General features: G+C 45.9%; 10 protein-coding genes across 10 annotated transcripts; 7 read left to right on the top strand and 3 right to left on the bottom strand.

The window, feature by feature from the left end:
* Window positions 1-701: 701 nt before the first annotated feature.
* Window positions 702-2,647, top strand: N7478_002921 (OSTA/TMEM184 family protein; the record flags this gene model as incomplete). Its single annotated transcript, XM_056919135.1, has 6 exons — window positions 702-744; window positions 828-978; window positions 1,102-1,405; window positions 1,477-1,602; window positions 1,664-1,813; window positions 1,874-2,647. The coding sequence occupies 6 exons, from the start codon at window positions 702-704 to the stop codon at window positions 2,645-2,647; spliced, it is 1,548 nt and encodes a 515-aa protein (XP_056782293.1).
* A 709-nt stretch (window positions 2,648-3,356) lies between these two features.
* On the bottom strand, window positions 3,357-4,662 carry N7478_002920 (COP9 signalosome complex subunit 6; the record flags this gene model as incomplete). The annotated part of the gene is made up of 3 exons (XM_056919134.1): window positions 3,357-3,769; window positions 3,829-4,329; window positions 4,395-4,662. 3 exons carry the CDS (start codon window positions 4,660-4,662, stop codon window positions 3,357-3,359), a joined length of 1,182 nt encoding a protein of 393 aa, XP_056782292.1.
* A 1,213-nt stretch (window positions 4,663-5,875) lies between these two features.
* On the top strand, window positions 5,876-7,837 carry N7478_002919 (uncharacterized protein; the record flags this gene model as incomplete). The annotated part of the gene is made up of 1 exon (XM_056919133.1): window positions 5,876-7,837. One exon carries the CDS (start codon window positions 5,876-5,878, stop codon window positions 7,835-7,837), a length of 1,962 nt encoding a protein of 653 aa, XP_056782291.1.
* A 386-nt stretch (window positions 7,838-8,223) lies between these two features.
* N7478_002918 (DNA-directed RNA polymerase III subunit C31) lies at window positions 8,224-9,169 on the top strand (the record flags this gene model as incomplete). The annotated part of the gene is made up of 3 exons (XM_056919132.1): window positions 8,224-8,325; window positions 8,439-8,697; window positions 8,787-9,169. 3 exons carry the CDS (start codon window positions 8,224-8,226, stop codon window positions 9,167-9,169), a joined length of 744 nt encoding a protein of 247 aa, XP_056782290.1.
* Window positions 9,170-9,920: 751 nt separating this feature from the next.
* tah18 (NAPDH-dependent diflavin reductase) lies at window positions 9,921-12,044 on the top strand (the record flags this gene model as incomplete). The annotated part of the gene is made up of 4 exons (XM_056919131.1): window positions 9,921-10,073; window positions 10,140-10,315; window positions 10,380-10,478; window positions 10,553-12,044. The coding sequence occupies 4 exons, from the start codon at window positions 9,921-9,923 to the stop codon at window positions 12,042-12,044; spliced, it is 1,920 nt and encodes a 639-aa protein (XP_056782289.1).
* Window positions 12,045-12,581: 537 nt separating this feature from the next.
* Window positions 12,582-13,616, top strand: N7478_002916 (electron transfer flavoprotein subunit beta/FixA family protein; the record flags this gene model as incomplete). The annotated part of the gene is made up of 3 exons (XM_056919130.1): window positions 12,582-12,635; window positions 12,817-13,465; window positions 13,534-13,616. 3 exons carry the CDS (start codon window positions 12,582-12,584, stop codon window positions 13,614-13,616), a joined length of 786 nt encoding a protein of 261 aa, XP_056782288.1.
* Window positions 13,617-14,258: 642 nt separating this feature from the next.
* On the top strand, window positions 14,259-15,230 carry N7478_002915 (alpha/beta hydrolase; the record flags this gene model as incomplete). Its single annotated transcript, XM_056919129.1, has 1 exon — window positions 14,259-15,230. One exon carries the CDS (start codon window positions 14,259-14,261, stop codon window positions 15,228-15,230), a length of 972 nt encoding a protein of 323 aa, XP_056782287.1.
* A 385-nt stretch (window positions 15,231-15,615) lies between these two features.
* On the bottom strand, window positions 15,616-15,822 carry N7478_002914 (uncharacterized protein; the record flags this gene model as incomplete). Its single annotated transcript, XM_056919128.1, has 1 exon — window positions 15,616-15,822. The coding sequence occupies one exon, from the start codon at window positions 15,820-15,822 to the stop codon at window positions 15,616-15,618; it is 207 nt and encodes a 68-aa protein (XP_056782286.1).
* A 1,343-nt stretch (window positions 15,823-17,165) lies between these two features.
* N7478_002913 (uncharacterized protein) lies at window positions 17,166-18,852 on the bottom strand (the record flags this gene model as incomplete). The annotated part of the gene is made up of 7 exons (XM_056919127.1): window positions 17,166-17,856; window positions 17,920-17,967; window positions 18,035-18,172; window positions 18,222-18,377; window positions 18,448-18,505; window positions 18,566-18,640; window positions 18,696-18,852. The coding sequence occupies 7 exons, from the start codon at window positions 18,850-18,852 to the stop codon at window positions 17,166-17,168; spliced, it is 1,323 nt and encodes a 440-aa protein (XP_056782285.1).
* A 619-nt stretch (window positions 18,853-19,471) lies between these two features.
* Window positions 19,472-21,076, top strand: N7478_002912 (LLM class flavin-dependent oxidoreductase; the record flags this gene model as incomplete). The annotated part of the gene is made up of 4 exons (XM_056919126.1): window positions 19,472-19,756; window positions 19,826-19,999; window positions 20,049-20,119; window positions 20,191-21,076. The coding sequence occupies 4 exons, from the start codon at window positions 19,472-19,474 to the stop codon at window positions 21,074-21,076; spliced, it is 1,416 nt and encodes a 471-aa protein (XP_056782284.1).
* Window positions 21,077-22,314: the final 1,238 nt, after the last annotated feature.

Below are 22,314 nucleotides of genomic sequence, written 5' to 3'. Positions count from 1 at the left end.
ATAGTCAACCCAAGTAAAGATCCCCTGTAAAGCAATATGGCAGAAATTATGTACAGAGATTCTATCTAAATCTTATTAACTATCAATCTTCCTGAATAGCCTTTCTTAATGTTCTTGTACACACTCGTCAACACATAGTCCTTCGTCCTATTTCCGGGGTCTGCATTGTGCCCTGCCTAATATTACCCTAAAATTGAAACTGGGAAAAATACTACTAATAATAAATACAACTTGTATTGGAATGGAAATCAGAATATAGAATTGACTGAGAAGCACTTGAGAGTGTGTAGGTCGTATGGAGCCGTTCATTTGCAGGGAAAGCCAAGCCAAGCCACCCCAAGCCAAAAATAGATGCCCCAGGGGACGATCGTTCCTCTGGCACCTCAATCTCCCGACCAAACACACGAGCGAAATGGATATGCTTACGAAATAAGCACCAAATCTCTTTCTTTTCTCTTATAATTTCCTTTATTTTCCCACCTTGAATAGACGGAGATACCTCTCCTTTCCTGTTCCTCTCTCGCCTCCCCCGCGCCGCATTGTTTGGCGATCGTCTGCACCTCCTGTTGATCCCCGGATAAGATAAAAGGAGGGCCAAGAACGAGAAAAAAAAAGTCCGCGCGCCACAGACGATACAGGTCAACCCCTTTCGCAATCCCACACTCCCCACCTTTGCCGCGACCCGTCGCAGACCAGCCAGAATGGGCTGGACCACGTGTGATGCCTCCGAGGAGAATGAGAAGAGTACGTTAGACTTTGGCGCTGTACCTGGATATACGGGGAGAAGGCAAGGACCTTGAAAGGCTAACATTATGCGCGCCCGACAGTCTCCGAGGTAGCTTTATGGGATGGCGGTCTCACATTTCATAACCTCAGTTTGATCGTAGGTGGTGTCTGTGCTATTCTCGCCTGTGTCGTGTCCATTTTCCTCATCATGATGCACGCCATGCACTACAGCAAACCGATTGAGCAGCGACAGTGAGTGGTGAACCCACCGAATCCCGCGCGAGACAATTGCTGGAGAGAATGCGGTTCGCTCTATATTGGGAAATATAGAACAATTTTGAGAGAGACATGTACTGACGTATTTCACCTTGGCAGCATTGTTCGCATCTTGTGGATGGTCCCCGTATATTCCATCGTCTCGTGGCTCAGCATCCTTTTCTATAACGATTCCGTTTATTTCGAAGTCATCGGTGACTGCTACGAAGCCTTCGCAATCGCCTCTTTCTTCTCCCTCTTGTGTGCCTATATTGCGCCTGATCTCCATAGCCAAAAGGACTACTTCCGTGGCATTCAGCCTAAGACTTGGCTGTTCCCATTGAATTATTTTCAGAAATGGGTATGGTGCGGTTCGAAGCGGGGAGTGTGGCGCAATCCGCGCAGTGGTTTGACCTGGTTCAATGTAAGCTGGCTTCCGGGATAGACTGTATCTATGATTGAAGAGGCAATATACTGATGTGTGCTTTGCTTTAGGTCATTTGGGCTGGTGTTTTCCAATACTGTATAATCCGTGTGGTGATGACCATTACTGCTGTTGCGACGCAAGCTACGGGAAGATACTGTGAAGAGTCGCTAAGTCCGGCATTTGCGCATATCTGGGTAACTACATGCCCTTCTCTTTGGCTTTGAATTATGATTCGCTAATAATTGATAACTACAGATTATGGTTATCGAATCTGTCAGCGTCACTATCGCAATGTACTGCTTGATTCAATTCTACATCCAGATTAAGGATGATATCAAGCAACACAATCCCTTTATGAAGATTCTGTCCATCAAGCTGGTTATTTTCCTTTCTTTCTGGCAAGGAGTAAGCGCGCCCATTCGGCACTTTTGTATTTGTTCTCTCTCTAACGATTTACACTTATAGATTGTTATCAGTTTCCTCATGTCCAGTGGTGCCGTCAAAGGATCGAAGAAGATCAACAATATAGATCTGAAGTATGGCTTACCGGAGCTACTGATCAATATTGAAATGTTCATTTTCGGTGTTCTGCACCTGTGGGCCTTCAGCTGGAAGCCCTATGTCATCACCAACCAGGGAACCGACTTCTATGGAAATGGCAAGGGATCCTACGAAGGAGGGCGCTTGGGTTTTACCGCGCTGGTCGATGCGATGAACCCACTCGACCTAGTGAAGGCTGTTGGACGCTCTGCACGCTGGCTGTTTGTTGGTCGTAAGACCCGCACGCTGGATCCCAGCTACAGTCAATCGTCCACAGATGCTATCGGCCTACAGAATACCGAAGCTGGAGCTGTCGAAGAAGGAACTGCCATGACCGGTGCTTGGAAGGGCCGTTACAATGGCACACAATATGAGGAGGGCGCAACCCTTCTCTCACACGCGCAGTCAAACCCAGAGTCAGGTCCTTTGGGCACCTCGCCCTATTCGTCCGACGCCGACGAGTACCTCGCTGGACATTCTGGGAGCCGTTTCTACTCACAAGGCTCTGCGTCTCATTTCCCACCTGAGCCTGCATATGATCCCGACACTGCCTATCAGGGGGCCGGGAATACTCAACAGACTGCTCCCAACAGTAACCCCTACCCACTTGATGGTCCTCTTCGTGAGGCAGTCCCTATGCCTATGCCTGATCCATATCGACCACCACCTCCCTATCCCGAAAGCCACCATGAACAATAACCAAGTATCATCTATTTATGACTTGACACTTTAGATTTTGTGTACGATTTTGGTTGCTCATGGTTTTACGTTCTGGCCATTTCCTTCGACCTCGAGCAACAAATGAAAAGACTTCAGCTCAGGTCTTACTTTTTTATTTCATCTTATTTCTCTACGCTACGCTACCCATGAGCAGCTTCTGTTGATTCAGCTGGAAGTTTTATTTTTCTCAAATCTCTGTTGGATATGAATACCCGCCAATCTCTTCGTTGGCATGTTCTATTTTTCCCATTGCCATTTTCTCCCTTTGTGCGACGCCATTGTCATGAATGATGAGACGTTGCCTTGTTCTATTTACTTTCTGACATGGTCAACGATACTTGTTGTACAGTAACCTTATGAATTCAAGAACCCTTATGTTTAATTTCCTGGAAACTATGTTTTAGATAAATGTTATAGATTTCTCAAATTACTCGTCTAATAATCTTTGGAAAGCACAGTCATGAAATTTGTAATTCCAGTAACTTAGTCATTAACTCATTTAACTAAAAGACCTGAATAATGTAATGGGAATGTGCTCAAACGCCATTGAACTAAGCAAAAAAGAAAAAAAAAAGAATAGCCAGAAGGCGCCGCAGTTTAGACGTGAAATCTCTAACCACACTAGAGATCCATGATTATCATTCAGATTGACATAACCTCATCCATTATCCAGAAATCAACCTCGTCCTCAAGGATAGAAGCCACTTGATACTCCTCCACCCGAGCCGAAATCTGGATAGCGTTGGCGTCGCTGCGCATGAGCATCGGCCTTCCGCTGATTTTGTACAATAGCAGACTTTCGGCCTAGCTCTCGCATGGCTTTGACGCTCTCACCCATTTTCCCAAGCAAAGAAGCAAGGAGCACATCGTTGTTTTGAGAGACGACCTCTGTAGCGAATGAGCTTTGTTCAGAAGGGGAGAGAAGAGAAAGATGTGACAGCAAGGAGCTGATATCGCGGAGAAGTGGGTGGGACCATGTCACTGATGTGGAGTCTGCATTGCCGGATTCTGGGGAAATGTTGGCGACATAAGACTTTAAGAGGCTAATGCGGGATTCGAGTGTGCGAATTGCATTGAGGCGAGTAGTAAGGTTCGCGAGTACTGTTTTCCCATAATATTAGTATCATGGTACTTGATCAATCGTTGGGGGTTATACGTACACTCCTCTTCTTCCTGTGTTAGCCCTGTGTTGCTTTCTCTACCATCTTTATCACCCCGGGTGCCCTGTTTCACAGATTGCGGATTATTCCCTGTGTTTGCGCCTGCAACTAAGGGGTAGGTATCTACTGCCGCTGTTCCAGATCCTTGTACAATTGTGTTGACGCCAATCATCTCTGATTCACCAGTCTCTACTGAATATCGGAGTTCACGGAATCGAAGCTTAAGCACCAACTCCTCGCCATCGATCTGCATGTCCTTTGATGCGTCATTGACATTTTCACCCTCAATAACACTTTCGTAGATCGTTAATGGGAGCTTAGCATTGTGTGACTCGGACGCTTGGAGTTGTGAGGGGTGGAAGGCGAGGAATATAGCGGATTCGTTGTAATCTTGTAAGAGCTGACGGTGGACTGATAGGTGGGATGGGTCGGGTGCGGCTGTGGGAGCCGTGGACCACCATCCAACCAGATCAAGAGGCGGTTCTTTGTGTACATCCTTGACTGTGTAATTGTTTAGTATAGAGACCTAGGCTGGATGGAGCACAGTGCGGGGAAGGTATACTGACATTGTTTCACTCTTTCTTCGAACCATGGGCTTGGCAGTGAGGCTTCACCGTTCGGTCCTGCTGTAGTCGGGCATTCAAATGCGTGTTCCAGTGTGATTACTCGTCCATTTTGTTGGCCAAGCAGAGCACCGAGGATCGGGCCTTGTTGCTGTCGTGCGGCATGGCGGGTTATGTGGTCGGAGATGGTGAGGAGGACAAGCGGGTGAAGCTGAATATGTAAATCTGAGTCCGAGGACTTTTGAGAGACTAAAGACTGAGACGGATCCATTATTCAAGTCTCTCAGAATAGTCAAAGCTGAGACGATGTGCTTGACGTTGGTTGAAGCTCGGTGATGCGGTCAGTTTGGCAGAATGAATATTGATGCCTGAGGCCTGATTTCCCCGCCAATCCATTTGTATGAGGCTCCTTGTTGATTTAATCCTCCTTTATAGAATGTCCGATTAGTCTTTTTACTAGAAGATTTCAGTGATTTCTTTTTGAAAAGATACTGAATCGATTTTTTGACTCCATATAGGATATTCCTAGAGTTGTACACCCAGGAAGCATATATGTGAAGGGGTGTGTGCCGCAGTCTACTTACAGGTGTATACCTACCTGACTTCTTTGGATTGCCATATCTAACAGACCAATTTAGGGATTACTGGAATATACTTGTACTGTAAATATTGGTTGTATCAAACAATGCATATTATATTACAAATTCGATGCGCAGGTGGATCACTGTCTTGAGGTTTAGAAAGCATCTTATAATTTGCTCTGGTCCTTTCTCCATCGGTGTGGTGACACTGTTCAATTCGCTCTTTAACTATCTCGGCATCACGTACGCTCACTACGCCACATCCGTCTTTGCAGGTAGTGCTCTATTCCGTGCCTCCTTCGGTGCAACCTTTCCACTTTTTAAGTCAACGGAAATGATTCCCAAATTGGTTCTGTCCTTTAGTGTAGTTCGGCCATTGACAAGACATGAATATCAGGCAAATGCGCTATTCAGTCAGCTCGGGATTGGCCCAGGCAACTCGCTACTCAGCGGTATTGCCGTCCTGTTTGTTCCTGTCCCCTTCATTTTTTATCACGTAAGTTGAGATTAGAATCCTGAATGTATGTCGGCGCACTAACATCGGAATAGTATGGCGGAAGAATCCGCCGTTGGAGCAAGCATGCATCAGGTTGAAGGACAGAACATGGTACACCTCCCGTTCAAAAAACTACCCATTTAGTTTATGCCATCCTAATAAATGTCCTTTTTTCTTTTTTCCTCTTGTACATTCTCCATGGCTTCAATATGTTGTCAAGCAAGGCATATGGATGCGCTAAGCAAACACTGAATGTAAAGGAGAGGGAAGCATCCATGCAGGCTGCGGCACAAACCCGCAAGCCCGGGTGCGGGGAGATAGGCGGTGTAGAGAGGCGGCCCGGTTACAGATAAGATCTCATTCTTGTGATACAACTAGTTGCTACCTAATCTAACACGCTTGTCATCATGGCGACTCCTTCTTCCTTTGATGCTGCGAAGGCGCATCTTGAAAATGTTAAGGAAGACCCTTCAACAAAACTTGATATCCCCCTCATCGAGCGACTCAAGCTCCAGCTGATCGAAAACACCGCCCCCATCGTCCCCGCAACGCTCTTATCACAAATATCAGCTCTACTGCCTATCCTCCAAGAAGATCCTACGCCCCTCACCACCCTCGCGATCAAGGCGACTGGATACTTCAGCTTCACTGACCTTCGTGCCATCGATCCTCCCATCGATCTTGTCGCAGGCTTCAAAGCCCCGTCCGAACCTATTAATTTGCTTGCCCTCTCTTTACTAGCCAAGGCAGGGCAAACATCTAGCGATGCTGCTATTGTTGCAGGGGACTCCGGACTGGTTGCATCTTTAATAGAGCTGTGGCTATCAACATCTTATACGGCAGTGTCACAGGCAGCTTTCGATGCAATCTGGGCTTTATTGGAAGTCGACCTGGCTAGCCCCCTCGAAAATGGAGAACACGAAGCTGCCAACAATGACAGACATACGGTGCATGCGGGACAAGGTCTGATGTGGAGGAGGATATTCACGGACAAAGATGTATATGGAATTATGTTTGGATTGTGCAGCTTACAGAATGATGCGCCGGGCGAGCTATCGAAGCGTGAGCGCACTCTAGCACAGGGCAGATTGATGGGGTTCCTGGTCAAGGCTGGTAGTCTGCGTTGGGATATCATCTCGAAGTCGCAAGTTCCAGACGTCGAAGCCAAATTCCAAAGTAAAAGTGTTCTCCATTTCGCAACCTCTCAAATGGTAAATGTGAGTGACGTCTTGATGCATATGACACTTGTGAACTTTTATCGGGAACTTTTAGAGCTTGATGCTCCTGGCCTCTTCGCTCGAAGTCTTGTGCAGTCAAGATCGACCTTTTCATCTCCAGCACTTGACTTCCTAATATCAGAAAACCTTCATTCCAAGATGTTAGAATATTATTTGGATGACAGCAAGCTCGACCCAGTGGATCTCATTTACCTTTCTGGGCCTATCATGGCGTACGTCGCGAGATATGCCGAGTCCTATCCCAACCACCTCCTCCAAAATCCATCTGTCCTTCTGGACGGTATTGTTTCACGCATTACTCGGGCTCTTGCAATGCCCTCCAGTCAATGGGCACATGGCGAAGTGCCCACAGGACATTTGGCCGTTCTTGGCTCACTACCTCGAGTATTGCTGGTCGAAGCTGGGAGGCATGGCGCCAACCCCATGTTGAAGGTTCCTACAAATCCACCTAATGGAGAGGCCTTTGATGTTCTAGCAAAGATCCTCCATGGACCCGCCCACGCTGCTGTTTCTGATTCAATGGATTTGAACGCTTCTGGTCAAACACCAACTGACTGGCATCGTGAGGCGGCAGCAGCGCGCATACTTTACTTCCTCTATATGAACGAACACCCTAACCTCTGGATGGATATCGTTGCTGCCGCCGATGTCGTTGCGATGAAAGATGTGGCGCTGTCTGCTATCGCCTTCATGAGAGCCATCGCTATAGCTCACTGGCAGCCGTTACCTCCCGCATCTCATGTTCCTGGAACCTCATCTCGATTCCAACTTCCATCCGAAGAAGGACTCGGGCAATTGTCTCCAGCTAGCAGTGGGTTACTTCCTCTTTCCGGATCATGGGCTATTCTCACGCCGCCGGCTCTCACTACCCTCCTGCCATATCTTTTCAAGCCACCGCGATCCTATGGTGAATTTGTTGGTGGCGGCGCTGGTGACTCTCAAAATGCCGTATGGAAGATAGCTACTGCTAAGCATGGTGTCCTCGTGTCACTCTACAGTGAACTTCAAAAATCAGGTGGACAGGTGGAAGGCTTTGAAGACATTCTACGAACACTGCGGCAGCGGGTGAATGAAGGCCCCCTAGGTCCTGTGCAGCAGGGATCTGCACAAGTAGAGGCTGTAGGTCTGTGACAAGATAAAGCATCTCTAGCATAACTAGTTGATTTGCATTAGTCCACCGATTAGCTTCGTCTCCAAAATTTAAATTAATTTTCACTCATACGGAGAACAAAATAATGTACTACCATTCATTGATCGATAAGTATTCAAATATTGATATTTGATTATTTAGCGCGTAACACGGTCCAGCACTCCAACAAGTGAAGCCCTAATTTCTACTGCGGGCCATGTCACGTTCCGGACCCGCAGGCGGTGAGTGGCAGCAAAACGCTATTTTTCTAATCGATGTCTCTTCTCCACCTTTTTGAACAATCTTGAACTCAACCATTATGACGCCCTGAACAATATTAAATCTGCTGCTCTCTTAGAGTAAATAAATATATTATTACTGATTAGAAATGTCGCGGTTCGCAAAGGGCAAGCGCCAGCCCGGCGCAGAATTCACTTGGGATGCAGACCCTGGTGGTGAGCCTGACACAGCTCCCACGCCTCTCTACCCTGTACGTTTGCTTCCCAGTCTCACCAGACTCTGCGATTTTCTTCACCACTTTCCCCTGCGCCCGACCTTGGATTTCTCTCCACGATGATTCAATCTTCCTCACACTCGAGGCAGGCATACGTCGTCCCATGGGCTCGTAAACTCACCCCAAAAGACCAAAATGCGGTCGATCACTACCGTCACCTACGCGAACAATACCAAGAAGGCCCCTTCTACTCCGTTCTCGACTCTTCCTCCTCATCCGCTAAGAAGGGCAGCGCCGCCCGCGTGAATTTCGACTCTTTCACAGGCATGCCAACCTTCTCTGGACGGTACCAGAAGAAAAGGCGCACAATTCCTCGCATTGATACCAATGGAAACCAGCATGAATTCGGTAGGTACTTTACGAGTTTCTGTTTTTCTTGAATGGTATTACCGAGGAACCTTCGTGTCTAATTACTTTATTTTGTTTTCTGGCTACAGCCTTGAAATTCTTTCCTCGAGAACTTTGGCAAACTATTCAGCCCTCCTACCGGCCCGATGCTGGCATTGATGGATGGAAGCCCGGTATGGCTACCAGCGGTGTAAAGCGTGGATTCGAAGATGAAGAAGACGAGGGCGAGGACTCCAATAAAAAACGCGCGACTGGCGGCGGCGACGACGATGAAGGAGATGATGCGGATGATGGTGAATTGCTCGATGAGGAAGAGGGACAAGAAGAATGGGAAGAGGATGACAATTACGAGGACGATGAGGATGAATTGGGCGGTGATTATAATGCTGAACAGTACTTTGATGGCGGCGATGATGAGTTTGGCGATGATGGATTCGGCGATGGTGGAGGTGGTGGTGAGGATGAGCTGTGAAGCGCCGATACGAGATACCCTTTGCTTATTTTGTTCTACTTGCATGGAAATTTCTGGCGCCTTGTTTCTGGGGTCATATTTCATTTGAGCGTTGGTGCAGTCCGTGGTGAATGCACCCCCTGTCTACTTTAGATACTTTGATCGTCTAGTGGACGTCCTCCCATTGATTTTTGATGGATGGGACTACAAAATCTTTACTCAAATTCAACGCTGATAATATTGAGAAATAATTCAAACTTCGATTTAGTGTTGCCTGGTTCAATGCGTAATCAAGGCATCCCAATACATCTGTGTTAGCTTAAGCAGTTCAAATGAGTTACCCGGGGGAGTCATATTTGAGCTGAGTAATTTTGAATATGTACGCCAAATTACATACATGGATTCCTCTATCGAATATTATAGGATCATTTACAGTGTCACTTTCAAATGCATAGTTGTTTTAATGCCAGTGCTTGTACTAGGCTATTTACAAATAGCTTGAGCTAACTCCTCAGCGCCAATACATTGGAAACAGCCTATTGTATTCGACTTCTGGTTCGAAATATAATGTATAACATATTATACCATCTTGAGCATTCTATTAATTCTTGAAATATCCAATAATGCCAAATCAATATCTTATTCTTCAACCGAGTATAGAAGCGATTTCGGACCACATGACGTCACCGACATCGGAGCCGAGCCCCGCGGCGAGATAAGGAATTTCGATGTTTAAGAGGGGGAAAAGTAATTGCAAACCCTCCCAGGCAGCATGGACCCCCAGAGACCCGACCAAACGCGATCGGCTCTGATACTCTATGGTTCTGAGACCGGCAATGCGCAGGAGGTGGCTGAGGAATTGGGTGCGGTGGCCGAGAGACTGCGCTTCTCGACACACGTATCGGAGTTGAATCAGGTGAAGCCAGTGAGTGATCAAGACCCTTGAAGAGTCCGAATACAATTCCAAAATCTTACGATTGGGTCGTTTCAGGAAGCACTTTTTAATTACACCCTCACCATTTTTGTGGTGTCTACAACTGGACAAGGCGATTTACCGGCGAATGCGCGATCTTTTTGGAAGTCATTGCTACTTAAGAAACTTCCGCCTACATACTTGAACGGTGTGGATTTTGCATCGTTCGGTCTCGGCGACAGCTCTTATCCAAAGTATGCTCTATACAAATATCAAAAAGTCTTTACGACGCCTCGGATATGTACTTACGCTAGGCAGGTTCAATTGGGCTGTACGGAAACTCTACAAGCGATTGCTGCAGCTAGGTGCAAATGATATCTACCCTACAGGGGAGGCGGACCAGCAACATCCTGAAGGGTATGTTTTGTTTGTTATTCTGGGAACAAACCCAATATATATTATATATATCATTGGAGCTGACATTTTTGCAGACTAGAAGGCACATTTCTACCATGGTTGGCAGATTTCCGGAAGAATTTGTTGGGTCGGCATCCTCTCCCCGCTGGCCAGCATCCTATCTCAGATGATGTTCAACTACCACCAAAATGGATTTTACAGTTGAAGGGAGTTGACTCCTCTGTTTCAGAACCGACAGCTGCATCGCCAAATTCAACCACTGTGGAAAATGACCAGACTGGCTTGTCAAACCTAGACCATGACATTCGGCCAATCCCAGATACTCTTACCGCAACACTTGATGAGAATAGGCGCATTACACCCCAAAAGCATTGGCAGGATGTTCGCCGTGTTTCTTTGACTGTTTCTGAATCTGTTTCATACGCTCCTGGTGATATGATTGCCATAACGCCTAAAACATCACCGACAGATGTACAGTCATTCATCGACATAATGGGCTGGAATGACCATGCAGATAAACCAATCTCCCTTGTCCCTACAGGAAATATACCATCACCATCACCGATACCCGGTCTTGACGCATATCCGAGCTTGACCTTACGATCGCTTCTTATAGACTATCTCGACATCAAAGCAATCCCTCGCAGATCTTTCTTCTCTGCTATAGCGCATTATACGAATGATGAGTTGCAAAAGGAACGCCTTCTGGAATTTACGAACCCAGAGTACCTTGATGAGCTATGGGATTATACCTCGCGACCGCGACGGAGTATTTTAGAGGTGTTGCATGAATTTGACACCGTGCAGGTTCCTTGGCAGCACGCCGTCTCGGTTCTTCCAGTAATGCGGGCCCGCCAATTCAGCATCGCAAGTGGCGGCGCGCGGAAGAAAACAGCAGACGGAAGAACGCAGTTTGAACTTCTGATCGCTATAGTCAAGTATCAAACTGTCATAAAACGAATCCGCGAAGGAGTTTGCACCAAGTATCTCTCTAGCCTCCGACCAGGTAGCACACTTCGGGTCCAGCTTCAACCAGGTGGACTCAACTCCTCTATCCAACAATTGACTGGATCTACCATTCTTATTGGACCTGGGACAGGTATCGCGCCTCTTCGGTCAATGTTATGGGAGAAGGCGGCGCTAGTCCAAGCATACCGCGAACAAAATCCTGGCATTGAACCTCCAATTGGACCCACAGTGCTACTATATGGTGGCCGAAATCGAAACTCTGATTTTTACTTCTCAGAGGAATGGGATCAACTGGGTCAGCTCATTCCATTGCAGGTGCTTACCGCTTTCTCGCGTGATCAACAGCAGAAGGTCTATGTACAGGATACGATCCATCAGAACTTCCAGCTGTTTTTCCGACTTTTGCATGATCTACAGGGCTCTGTGTACATTTGTGGCTCATCAGGACGTATGCCTCAGGCTGTTAGGGAAGCTTTGATTGAGTCGTTTCAAAATGGTGGTGCACCTGTCAATGGTCGACCATATACTAGATCACAAGCCGAGGAGTATTTGATCGCTATGGAAAAGAGTGGTCGATACAAGCAAGAAACTTGGTGATTGATGGGATTTCTTGTTAAAAGCTGCATAGAGGAAAGTCAAAAAAACTTTCAGAATCATATAATGAAGTATATGAAGAATACTACCAATATAAGTGGTACACATTTAGGTTTCAAAGCCTGATTGTATAGAACTTGTATACTTAATTCTTTACGAGACCAACATGTGCTATTCCGGGCGGGCGGCTGAAAGTATCGGCGATATGATAATTTGGCCGCAGAGGCCCTTTAGTGCCAATTCCTAATTGGCTATGAATTTCCACTAATTTGATATGATATAAGTCGGTCGGGTACTCGACATATTGAGATTATCTCGGAATTCCAGCCCGAAAATAGTGTTTTGTAGGCTGTATGCGTAACCTCGGCTGGGATCGAGCATCAGTCGATCAGGGCTACACTCGGTCCGCGTCGGCGATTTCGAGAGTCTTGGCACTCCGTCACCGCAGTCCTTTCTCCCATCTTACAACCTTCCCCCTCAACCTTCTCTCCGGCATTGGTTTCTCGCTTGTTGCTCAATACACACCTGAGCAATTTCAAAATGGCTAGCGGATTACGGATATTAGTCCCCGTCAAGCGGGTGATCGACTATGCCGTTAGTATCCCTCCCTAGCAAAACCCAGTGCTCAGTACTCGGAATCGACACGAGACTACAAGCACATGCACATGCATACAATCCCAAATCTACCCTGCAACCAAACTCCCACCACAAAAAATGAACCACAATGCAAAGAAAGAATCACCACAGCTAACATAGACCTCTTAAACTATTCTAGATCAAGCCCCGCATCAACAAAGCCCAGACGGGTGTCGAAACCGCCGGCGTCAAGCACTCTCTAAACCCATTCGACGAGCTTTCAATCGAAGAAGCTGTCCGCCTCCGTGAGCGCAAAGGCCCTCTGAAGGTCGAGAACATTCTCGCCCTCTCAGCCGGTGGCCCTAAGACCCCCGATGTCCTCCGCACAGCAATGGCCATGGGCGCCGATCGCGCATTCCACATCGACGTCCCCGAAAGCGCTGAAGGTGGCCCCGAGCCCCTAACAATCGCCAAGATGCTGCGCGGTGTCGTCGAGAAGGAGAACATCAACCTTGTGCTGCTGGGCAAACAGGCGATCGACGGTGACCAGGGCCAGACTGGTCAGATGCTCGCGGGACTGTTGGGCTGGCCGCAGGCGAACCAGGCCAGCAAGGTCGAGATCAAGGATGAGAGCGGCACTATTGAGGTGACGCATGAGGTTGACGGTGGTGTGGAGACTCTGCGCGCGAAGCTGCCTATGATCATTACTACTGATCTGCGGTTGAATGAGCCTCGGTACGCTAGCTTGCCTAACATTATGAAGGCTAAGAAGAAGCCGCTGGAGAAGAAGACGCTCGCCGATTTCGGAGTTGAGGATAGTCGGCGGTTAAAGACTGTTAAGGTTACCGGTATGTCGTGTTCTGTTTGGGGTTGTTTTCAGGTTGGATTGGGTTGCTAATATCATTCTTTTTTGCAGAGCCCCCTCCACGCAAGGGTGGCGGCAAGGTCGAGGACGTCGACGGGCTTGTTTCCAAGCTGAAGGAGCTGGGTGCGCTCTAAACGTGTTCCATGGGTATGCCTTGGGGTGGCTAGCTCTAAATTTGTACTGTGTTTCTATACCATCGATATGTTGTCCGGCTAGACTTGGATTTTGCCAAAAATTTCAGTCTTAGAAGCGATGAGCTGGCTCTAATATCTAGAGAATTTGATTTCATCGCAACCATTCACCATTCCGAAGCTTCAAGCTTCGACACCGCGCGGGGAAATTCGTGGGACTAGCTCCTTCGTAAGAGCCCGTTTGTAAAAGTTGGAAACACAAAAGGCACAGAAAGTTCTATATGATGTGCCACCGTAACTAACTCTAAAACTCAAGTTCGATTTTTCTGTCATTTATATTGCGCTGATATCTCTATTCCAGCTCAGTCACGTCTAAGTTGCATCTCTCTGCAGACTGGTGTTTCCTCCTCGCATATTTTCAACATGAAATTCATATCTTGTCTCATAGTGACTGCGATTGTGGCATGCATTCCTATATGCTCCGCACTTAATATCTCCATAACGGAATTTAGAGATGTGATCATCAGCAGATCCACGGGCAATAGGTCAATTTGCGTGGCGGGTTATATCAACGTGCCCGTCTCTGTAAATGGGACTAAGTTGAATTATACACTCCCAACTACAAATGAAGCATGGACCGAATCTATGGTGGATATACTTCAGATCACTAATTCCTTAACGCATACGGTTCCAAGCGGTACGCAGCTAATCCGGGGCAATTACTCCATCTATGCCAGACTCTGCCTCCCGGATACAGCAGCAAAAATCACCAATATCAAGACTGTCCAAGTACTTACACACGGTGTCACTCTTGATAACACCTACTGGGACATAAGTCCCGGCTACAGCTACATCGATGCAGCTACCGAAGCTGGTTACGCGACCCTATCATACGACCAGCTGGGAGTCGGCAATTCCGATCATCCAGATCCCATTCAGGTAGTGCAGGCTGCCAGTCAGGTTGCTGTAACACATGCCCTCGTACAGCAACTACGGAATGCCAAAGTTGGCGGTTACCACTTCCAGAATGTCGTTGGGGTAGGCCACAGTGCAGGAAGTACATTGACACAGGCCGTTAGTATCCAATATCCGAATGACTGGGATGCCGCAATCCTTACCGGGTCGGTACCAAACAGCTACTATCTCGCTATCACACAAGCATCTCTCAACATGGTCAATGCAAACTCTCAAATCTCGGGACAATTCAAAGACTTGCCAACCGGATATTTAACATCACAGACCGAGGTCGGCATTCAATTTGCTTTCTACCGCTGGCCTAATTATGATACCGCGGCATTTAGTCGCCAGGTTGCTCACAAGTCAACTTATACTATCGGTGTTCAACTTACGCTTGGTGGACTTTTGGGGTCGGCATCCTCGTTCGCTGGTCCTGTGGATGTTGTGCTAGGCGCGAACGATCTTGATGCTTGTGGCGGAAATTGTACACATCCACAGAATCAAGCTGCGTTGTTTTTGTCTACCTCCTACCCTAATGCATCACCGGGTAGTCAGAAATATATTGCCGCAGGCGCTGGACGTGCGATTGCCGCTCATAAAAGTGCTGGCGATAGCTTTGCGCATATGGTAAATTTTCTACAATCAAACCAAATATCTTAGGTAAGTGTCGAGGAGGGTGTCTTTTGGTTTTCAAAAGTTGAAGGTACTAGCCCTTGACCTTCTTACTTCATAAATTGTTGCGTGGCAAACAAGAGGTACCATCAAGGGGCACTAAGCTCTGAATTTTGCGGCTCTATAGCTAAGCATGATCGAAATTATTTCATTCCTTTCCCGCGGACCATAAAATTTCACTCCGGGAATCTATGTAGAAGCCCATTTATAATACCATGCAGCAAACTATTGCAAGGTTTGTGGTCATTGAATTCATCTTTTGATCTTCGATGATGATACGCAATGCAGTGCTATAATGGTTCTAAAGCACGTAACGGCTATTAAATGTCAGCATCAACAAGGACTTCCATTGCATCCATAAGGACTTCATCGCTTACAAAGTCAGGTTCCCTTTGTCTGTCAAGTCCATCTGGCTGTGATCCACAACTCGCGCAGCCTTAGAACCATCTAAATCAATGGTCTCGACATTACCACTACTCGTGACATGATTGATAGCTTCCAATTGATCTCGGCGTTTATTTTCTCGGCTAAGATGAACTCTTAAAGCAATAATGACGATGGAAGGGAGTATAGCAGCCATCTTGTAATCGAGTGAGTATGCCTTTTTCAAATTTTATGCATGAACCTGACTTACAACAAGTAAAATGATCCATATCGGTTTGTAGGGCCACTCTGTAAGGAGATATCCGAAGTAAAAGATCGACGATAGCCAATTATACGATTATACGGGTTTGAGTTCAAATGTGCATCTTCCATGATACCTAGGATAGCAGAGCTTCCTAACTATTTTATAATTACTATATGTCTCTGATGTTTGCTTCAAGAGTTCAAGTATAACGCTCTGTTTTTTATAAACATACATGAGATGATACCCAATATACAAAAAGGGCAGAACTCGCCATAGGCATTTATTCCATATTCTCATCGCCTCCTCTGGTGTCGGATCTGATACTTCAATTTTGGAGAAGAGTTTAAAGCTTTCATCGGCAAACTGACCGGGAACTTTGAGAGCATCGTTGATAATATTGTGAGGTTCATCTTCTCCGTCCGTTTCTGTCGTCGTCTCGTATTGAGACTTTGAATGATTTGTCGTCATCCTCTGATCTCAAATCCCACAGTGTAACGCTGAGCCCTTGAAAAACAATCCAGAGGATTTTGGATTTGTATTTGTCCAGGGGATTTGATTTTTCAAGTTATCCCAACGCACGTTGTTGTGTCAACCTCAGCAATTGCGCAATATTTTTGTCCGCCGTCGTCTTCAAGTTCATGCTAAGCCGGCTAAATGCCGACTTCCAAAACGCCTGTCAATGCGGGGCTAGCTATGACTTTCTTTGTCTGGCAATAATATACACTGTTAGGAACGCGCGTATATTTGTCATTGCGAGGTGTGCGGGCAGGGAAGATACGATTTAAGTTGACGTGCTTCTTATCCCTACGTAGTACATAGGCCCTTAAAGAAAAAGAGAAAAAGAACGGACAAGCAAAATAAATAGATACAGGAAACCAGTATGTTTATTATGATACCAGAATTAAAGACAGGCAGTATGTCACACTGATTTCGAACTGGTAATAGTTGGAAAATTATAAGGAATGAAGGACCGGTGCACAATCTAAGACCTATCTGGTTTGTATTATAGCAAAAATTAGAGCACCAATTCCTCTTCCCCTTTACCAGCTCAGTTGACCTACTAATATAAGTTCGCCCCAATTCAAGCCTTGGAAGCCTGTTGATGGTAAACTACCAGATCTTCCCTCCCGCCGTTGGAATCTGTTTCTTCTGCTTCTTCAATGGGACGTTCTTCGGCGGCTTGTGACCCCTTGGCACCAATTCGCTGTTTAACCAAGATCCAAGCAACATTCAAAAGATAAAGGAAGCTAAGAACAGTTGCCTTAAAAGAAAGAGGGAGTTAGCGTATGGAATTGTTAATAACCCTCGGGGCCACTGTGGAATAATATACTACATACCCATATAAAACCTCCACGGAATTGAGGTGCTTTAGAGGTCGGCCACGCGACCAAGGGTACCACCAAACCACATATCTCCGATAAAGTATTATAAGTAGCAAACACAATTGCTCTCACTTCTGAGTCTGTTGCTATTCCTTCTGCCGTCCAGGCAATAAGGACAGGAATTGTACCGTATGCCCATCCGATTGAAATATAAGCGAAAAACTTGAGACCATCCGGAATCTTCCAAATTGTAAGGACCAAATTCGAGAAGATGCACAGAATTCCAGAAAATATGATAGGCTCGATACGCGATCCACGAATATCAGAGTAGAAACACATTACAAGTGCGCCCACTGTAGAGGCGGCATGAGTCACCGTGGAAATATTATTAACCAATGCCACGCCGTACTTATCAGGTTGAGAGTCGAGCCAAAGAATAAAAGGGTTGCTCTGAGGGTAAGTTTGTTGACAGAAGATGACTAGGACCAGGACAAATGCATATGCGTGCCATGAGCCCAAAACACGTTTGAATATCGTCTTGCTCAACCCGGTTGATGGAGTGAACCCTTCCTCTGAGAGTCGTTTTCGAGCCAATGTCTTTTCTTCCTCGGAAAGGAAACGAGATTTCGTGCGTTCAGGCATATCAGGGAAAACAAAAAAGCCACTAGCATACACTTGTCAACTGAATTGTGCAAGAAGCCCGAAGAAAATTATGAATAAAACTCACAGGAATGCAACTGGGATAGTGATAATTGTGCAAATTATAAAAAGCCATCTATAATCGCACGGAATTAAGTTAACATAATTGAACTACCAGCCTCATTGATCTTAATTTTTCTTACCTCCATCCTTGCAGTCCGTGATGATTGTTGAGATTTGTGTAGGCTGCTGCTTGAAGATAACCGGCAATCATTTGTCCAAGGGGATTAGCAATCCAGAAAAGGGCGTTTCGGCGTCCCAGTTCTGGTTTCCTGTACCATCTATTTGGACGTTAGAGAGAAACAAGTCACAGCGAAGAGAGATACACACGAGTTGACAATATGAACCAGGCCCACGTAACATGAGGTTGCACTGAGCCCAACAAAAAATCGCATGACGACCAGCTGCTCATATGTCTTCACAAAGGCGGTCCCGAGAGTAAAAAAGCCCCAAAATAATTCCGCAAAAGGAAGATAGTATTGAGCTCTATTGGAAGATTGAATAAATTAGTACTTGTCTCCAAATGTTAAATGTTTTCTTTAGCAGTGTCACTTACGGATACTTGATCAAGATCAGGTTGCTCGGAATTTGAAAGACGACATATCCAACCTCATCTGTTTTTGAATGAATCAGAAACCGAACCTAAAGACAAGAGGAAATAGAAATTGACCCACATGCCGCATTGATATAGTTCAGTCTATCTCCGTATAGATTCAGATCATCTTTCATCCCAGATACATAGGCATTCGCTGCATTGATTAGATTTGTTTCGTCATATATTGCATATTGCATATATGGACTTACTTAAAGCAGAGACATCAAGATATTTGACAAAGAAAGATAAACAAGCATAAGGCAGAACAAGCATGTCTAATTTTCTAACAAGCTTTCGCTCCTCCTGGGACATCCCGGCTGGGAACCATCGTGTTGCGGCTGCCACGCGTGAAAGAAACCCGGCCATTTGATGAATTGGAAATGACTGTGAGACTTAACGAGATGATTAGCTTTTATTATTGACAAACTAGGGTCTATATACTTTTCCCTATATAAATATTTATTTAAATCCAGGATTTAGTTAAGCTACATAATAATACAGCATATGGTATCATTTCACATCTAGCTCCAGTGAGCTATGTCCGATAGTGCAAGTTACGCCATTTGTATAAATCTTGACACCACTGAATCCTTTTAAGATAGTGTACATACGTTTGAATCTGTGTCGCGTAGGATACATATGACGTGATTTTGCTATGCGGAGCATTATCTCGGCTTGTTTCCGACTGAGAGGTTGTCCCCCTCACGAGATGTCATCCAAGCTATCTCAATACAGTATACAAGTTCCCCAAATAGTCTAGATCATTTTACGTGCTTTTAACTGCCGATGACAGCAATAAAAATTTAAGCGGGGTTACTCCGCTCGTAGGAGATAAATACTGTTACGCACGGTGATAAAGGTGCCCAGGTGATCAAGGTGAATTTTTGCATCTTAACCCTCCAATTCTCGCATTACTTCAAAAATCGCATTGTAACTTTTCACTGCAACCTGCTATATCATTTGAACGATTCAATAGAGATTCAAAATGGTATCAGAAGAAGTTCCATCTAAGCGACGGATATATCTTAATGGCTTTGATATGTTCACCGTGGGCCATCTATCCTTCGGTCAATGGAAGAATCCCTCCGATCGATCAGCTACAAAGCGTCGCGATCTCTCATACTGGACAAACTTAGCTCAAATACTGGAAAAGGGCGATTTCAATGCATTGTTTCTTGCGGATACATTTGGTCTCTATGACACATATAAGGGGAGTGCTGAGCCTGCTATTCGTAATGCAGCTCAATATCCTATGGGTGACCCAGCAATAGTGAGTTAAATGCGCCAATTAATATTATAATCACACATATTGAATCTTACTAACACACTCGATTGTTAGCCGATATCCGCCATGGCGTCAGTTACCAAGAATCTCGGGTTCGCTATCACAACATCCACGTCTTACGAATCTCCCTATGTCGTCGCGAAGAGGTTTTCGACATTAGATCATCTCACAGGTGGCCGTTTTGGATGGAACATTGTCACTTCTTGGAAAGCATCTGCGTCAAAAGCTGTAAGCAGAAACTCAGCGAAAAAATATTATCTCCCATTAACACTTGTAGGTTGGATTGCCTCTGATAGATCATGACAAACGGTACGAGATCGCTGATGAATACTTAACAGTACTCTACAAGTAAGTATATTCTTTTCTTTTCACTTGACCTCGATCAAGGGGTAAAGTACTGACGATGACCGGATTTTCAGACTTTGGGAAGGTAGCTGGGCCGATGATGCATTGCAAGAAGATCCCAAAACAGGCATCTACTCAGACCCCAATAAGATCAAATACGTTCACCATCATGGTGAGCATTTCCATGTTGATGGTCCTCATATTCTGGACCCATCGCCACAACGTACGCCCTTCTTGTTTCAAGCTGGTACATCACCAGCTGGCACAGCCTTCGGGGCGAAACATGCGGAGGGTGTATTTGTGTCCGCCCCATCACCTCATATCCTGGCGCCGCGGATTAAGGCCCTACGCGAAGAGGCAGCCAAGCTCGGTCGTGATCCTAAATCAATCAAAGTATTTGCTATTCTCACCCCTATCATCGGGCGAACCGAGGAAGAGGCACAGGCTAAATACCGTGAGGCACTGGCGAACGCAAGTGAAGAAGCCGGGCTAGCCTTCTTTTCTGGTGGAAGTGGTATCGATCTCAGTCGCTTTGACCTTGACACACCTATCAAGCCATCTGATGTCCACGTCGATGCTCGTGTACACTCGACAATTAACACGCTTTCGTATCAAAGTCCGGATGTTCCAGAGTGGACGCCAAGGAATATTGGAAAGCACATCTCTATTGGCGGTGCTGGTCCAGTTCCTGTGGGAACAGCAAGCTTTGTGGCCGACTTCTTGGAGGAATGGGTCCGTGTCGCGGACTTGGATGGGTTCAACATCGGGTATGTGCAGACTCCGGGGACATTCGAGGATGTAGTGGAGCTTTTGGTTCCTGAGTTACGGAAAAGGGGCGTATACGCACCTGAGAAAGAAAGTGGAACCATGCGTGAAAGAGTTTATGGACCGGGGCAGAAGCATCTGAGAGATGATCATACGGGGAAGGCGTACAGACACGAGGTCTATGATGGAAATTGATCTTATTCGGGCAGAAATGTATTCATGTTAAAGACCCAGCATGATCTGAACTCCAATATTGATTTTATTCTCGCCTCATTATGACTGGGTCACATAATTTTTGGCATCACTAAGCATATTATCAGTGAAATTCTGTCTCAAGATACTCCCCACTTCGCCCCATAATCCTGCAGGCATACCCGTCGATCAATGATCCTCACTAGATCGGCGTGATTTTTTGGCCCTCCAATGGAATTGGCCAGCAGGTGGCTGGGTGGATGCATAAGAACTAACGTCATTAGATATGCACTCTACTAATCTCTAAACGGCAACCGTGAAGAGAAGAGGCAATAGATTATGCAAGAGGAAGCAGATTAGTCACCGAGGCTATGCCGGGCAATCTGTAAGCACATCGTGTTTCGGTTTAATAGTCAAAAGTAAAGACCATGCACTGTCGATATCGGGAGTCGAATTAAAAGCAATAACAGGATAAATTACAAGATCTACCATGGGCGGATAGGGCGATTGGATTCGCCCTCCCACAATGAATTGTCCCTGTCCCTAGGTCGAAACCGGTCTCGAACGCTGTGATATTTGGAAAGATTTGATTATCGAAGGGTTCGAAGTGGGGCGAGAGTGGGGAATGGCGGCGTGCTTACGGCCACCAAGGCGAATACATACAATGGGCGTGACAACACATTGTTACACGTGAGTACATATTTTTTAGCATCTAAAGACTATATATTGGAATCTGATCAGTGTATTTGCTTTTGATATCGGAATATTTATGATAACAATGCTGCAATTGGCGGGTTGCGTCTTGGTGTCATAAAAATAAATCGCCGGATGGACCGGGATATAGTAGTTTCGACGTAAGGTGAGCTTCCAGAACCCTGTTCAATTGGTGGTCCAAGTTAAAGTAAGATAAGTTTAAGACAAGCCGATGTACCTTGTAAAGGTTAAATGTTCAAATATGAGCCTGAGGGTGGTCATACTACATACATGCGACCGTCCACGGGCTGCGATGATCTTCCACTATGGAAGCTGGAGTCCTCATATTGCAAAATACAGCACGTTGAATATTGTACAGGTAAAGCATTGACAGCGATAGTGGGGAGTAAATTACATTTGCCTCTAGTCATAGTGGCCGTGCATCTCGGGTCCTAGTGGGGCATTGTGATCTATCGTAGACATCTCGATATTAACACCAAAGGTGCAGCTGAGGTTGACAAGACGGGAACTATTGAAGTGATGTATAG

The sequence above is a fragment of the Penicillium angulare genome, assembly GCF_028827245.1.
Source record: "Penicillium angulare strain IBT 27051 chromosome Unknown utg000003l_segment0_segment0, whole genome shotgun sequence".
Lineage (NCBI taxonomy): Eukaryota > Fungi > Ascomycota > Eurotiomycetes > Eurotiales > Aspergillaceae > Penicillium > Penicillium angulare.
This window is presented reverse-complemented; position numbering and strand designations above follow the sequence as displayed.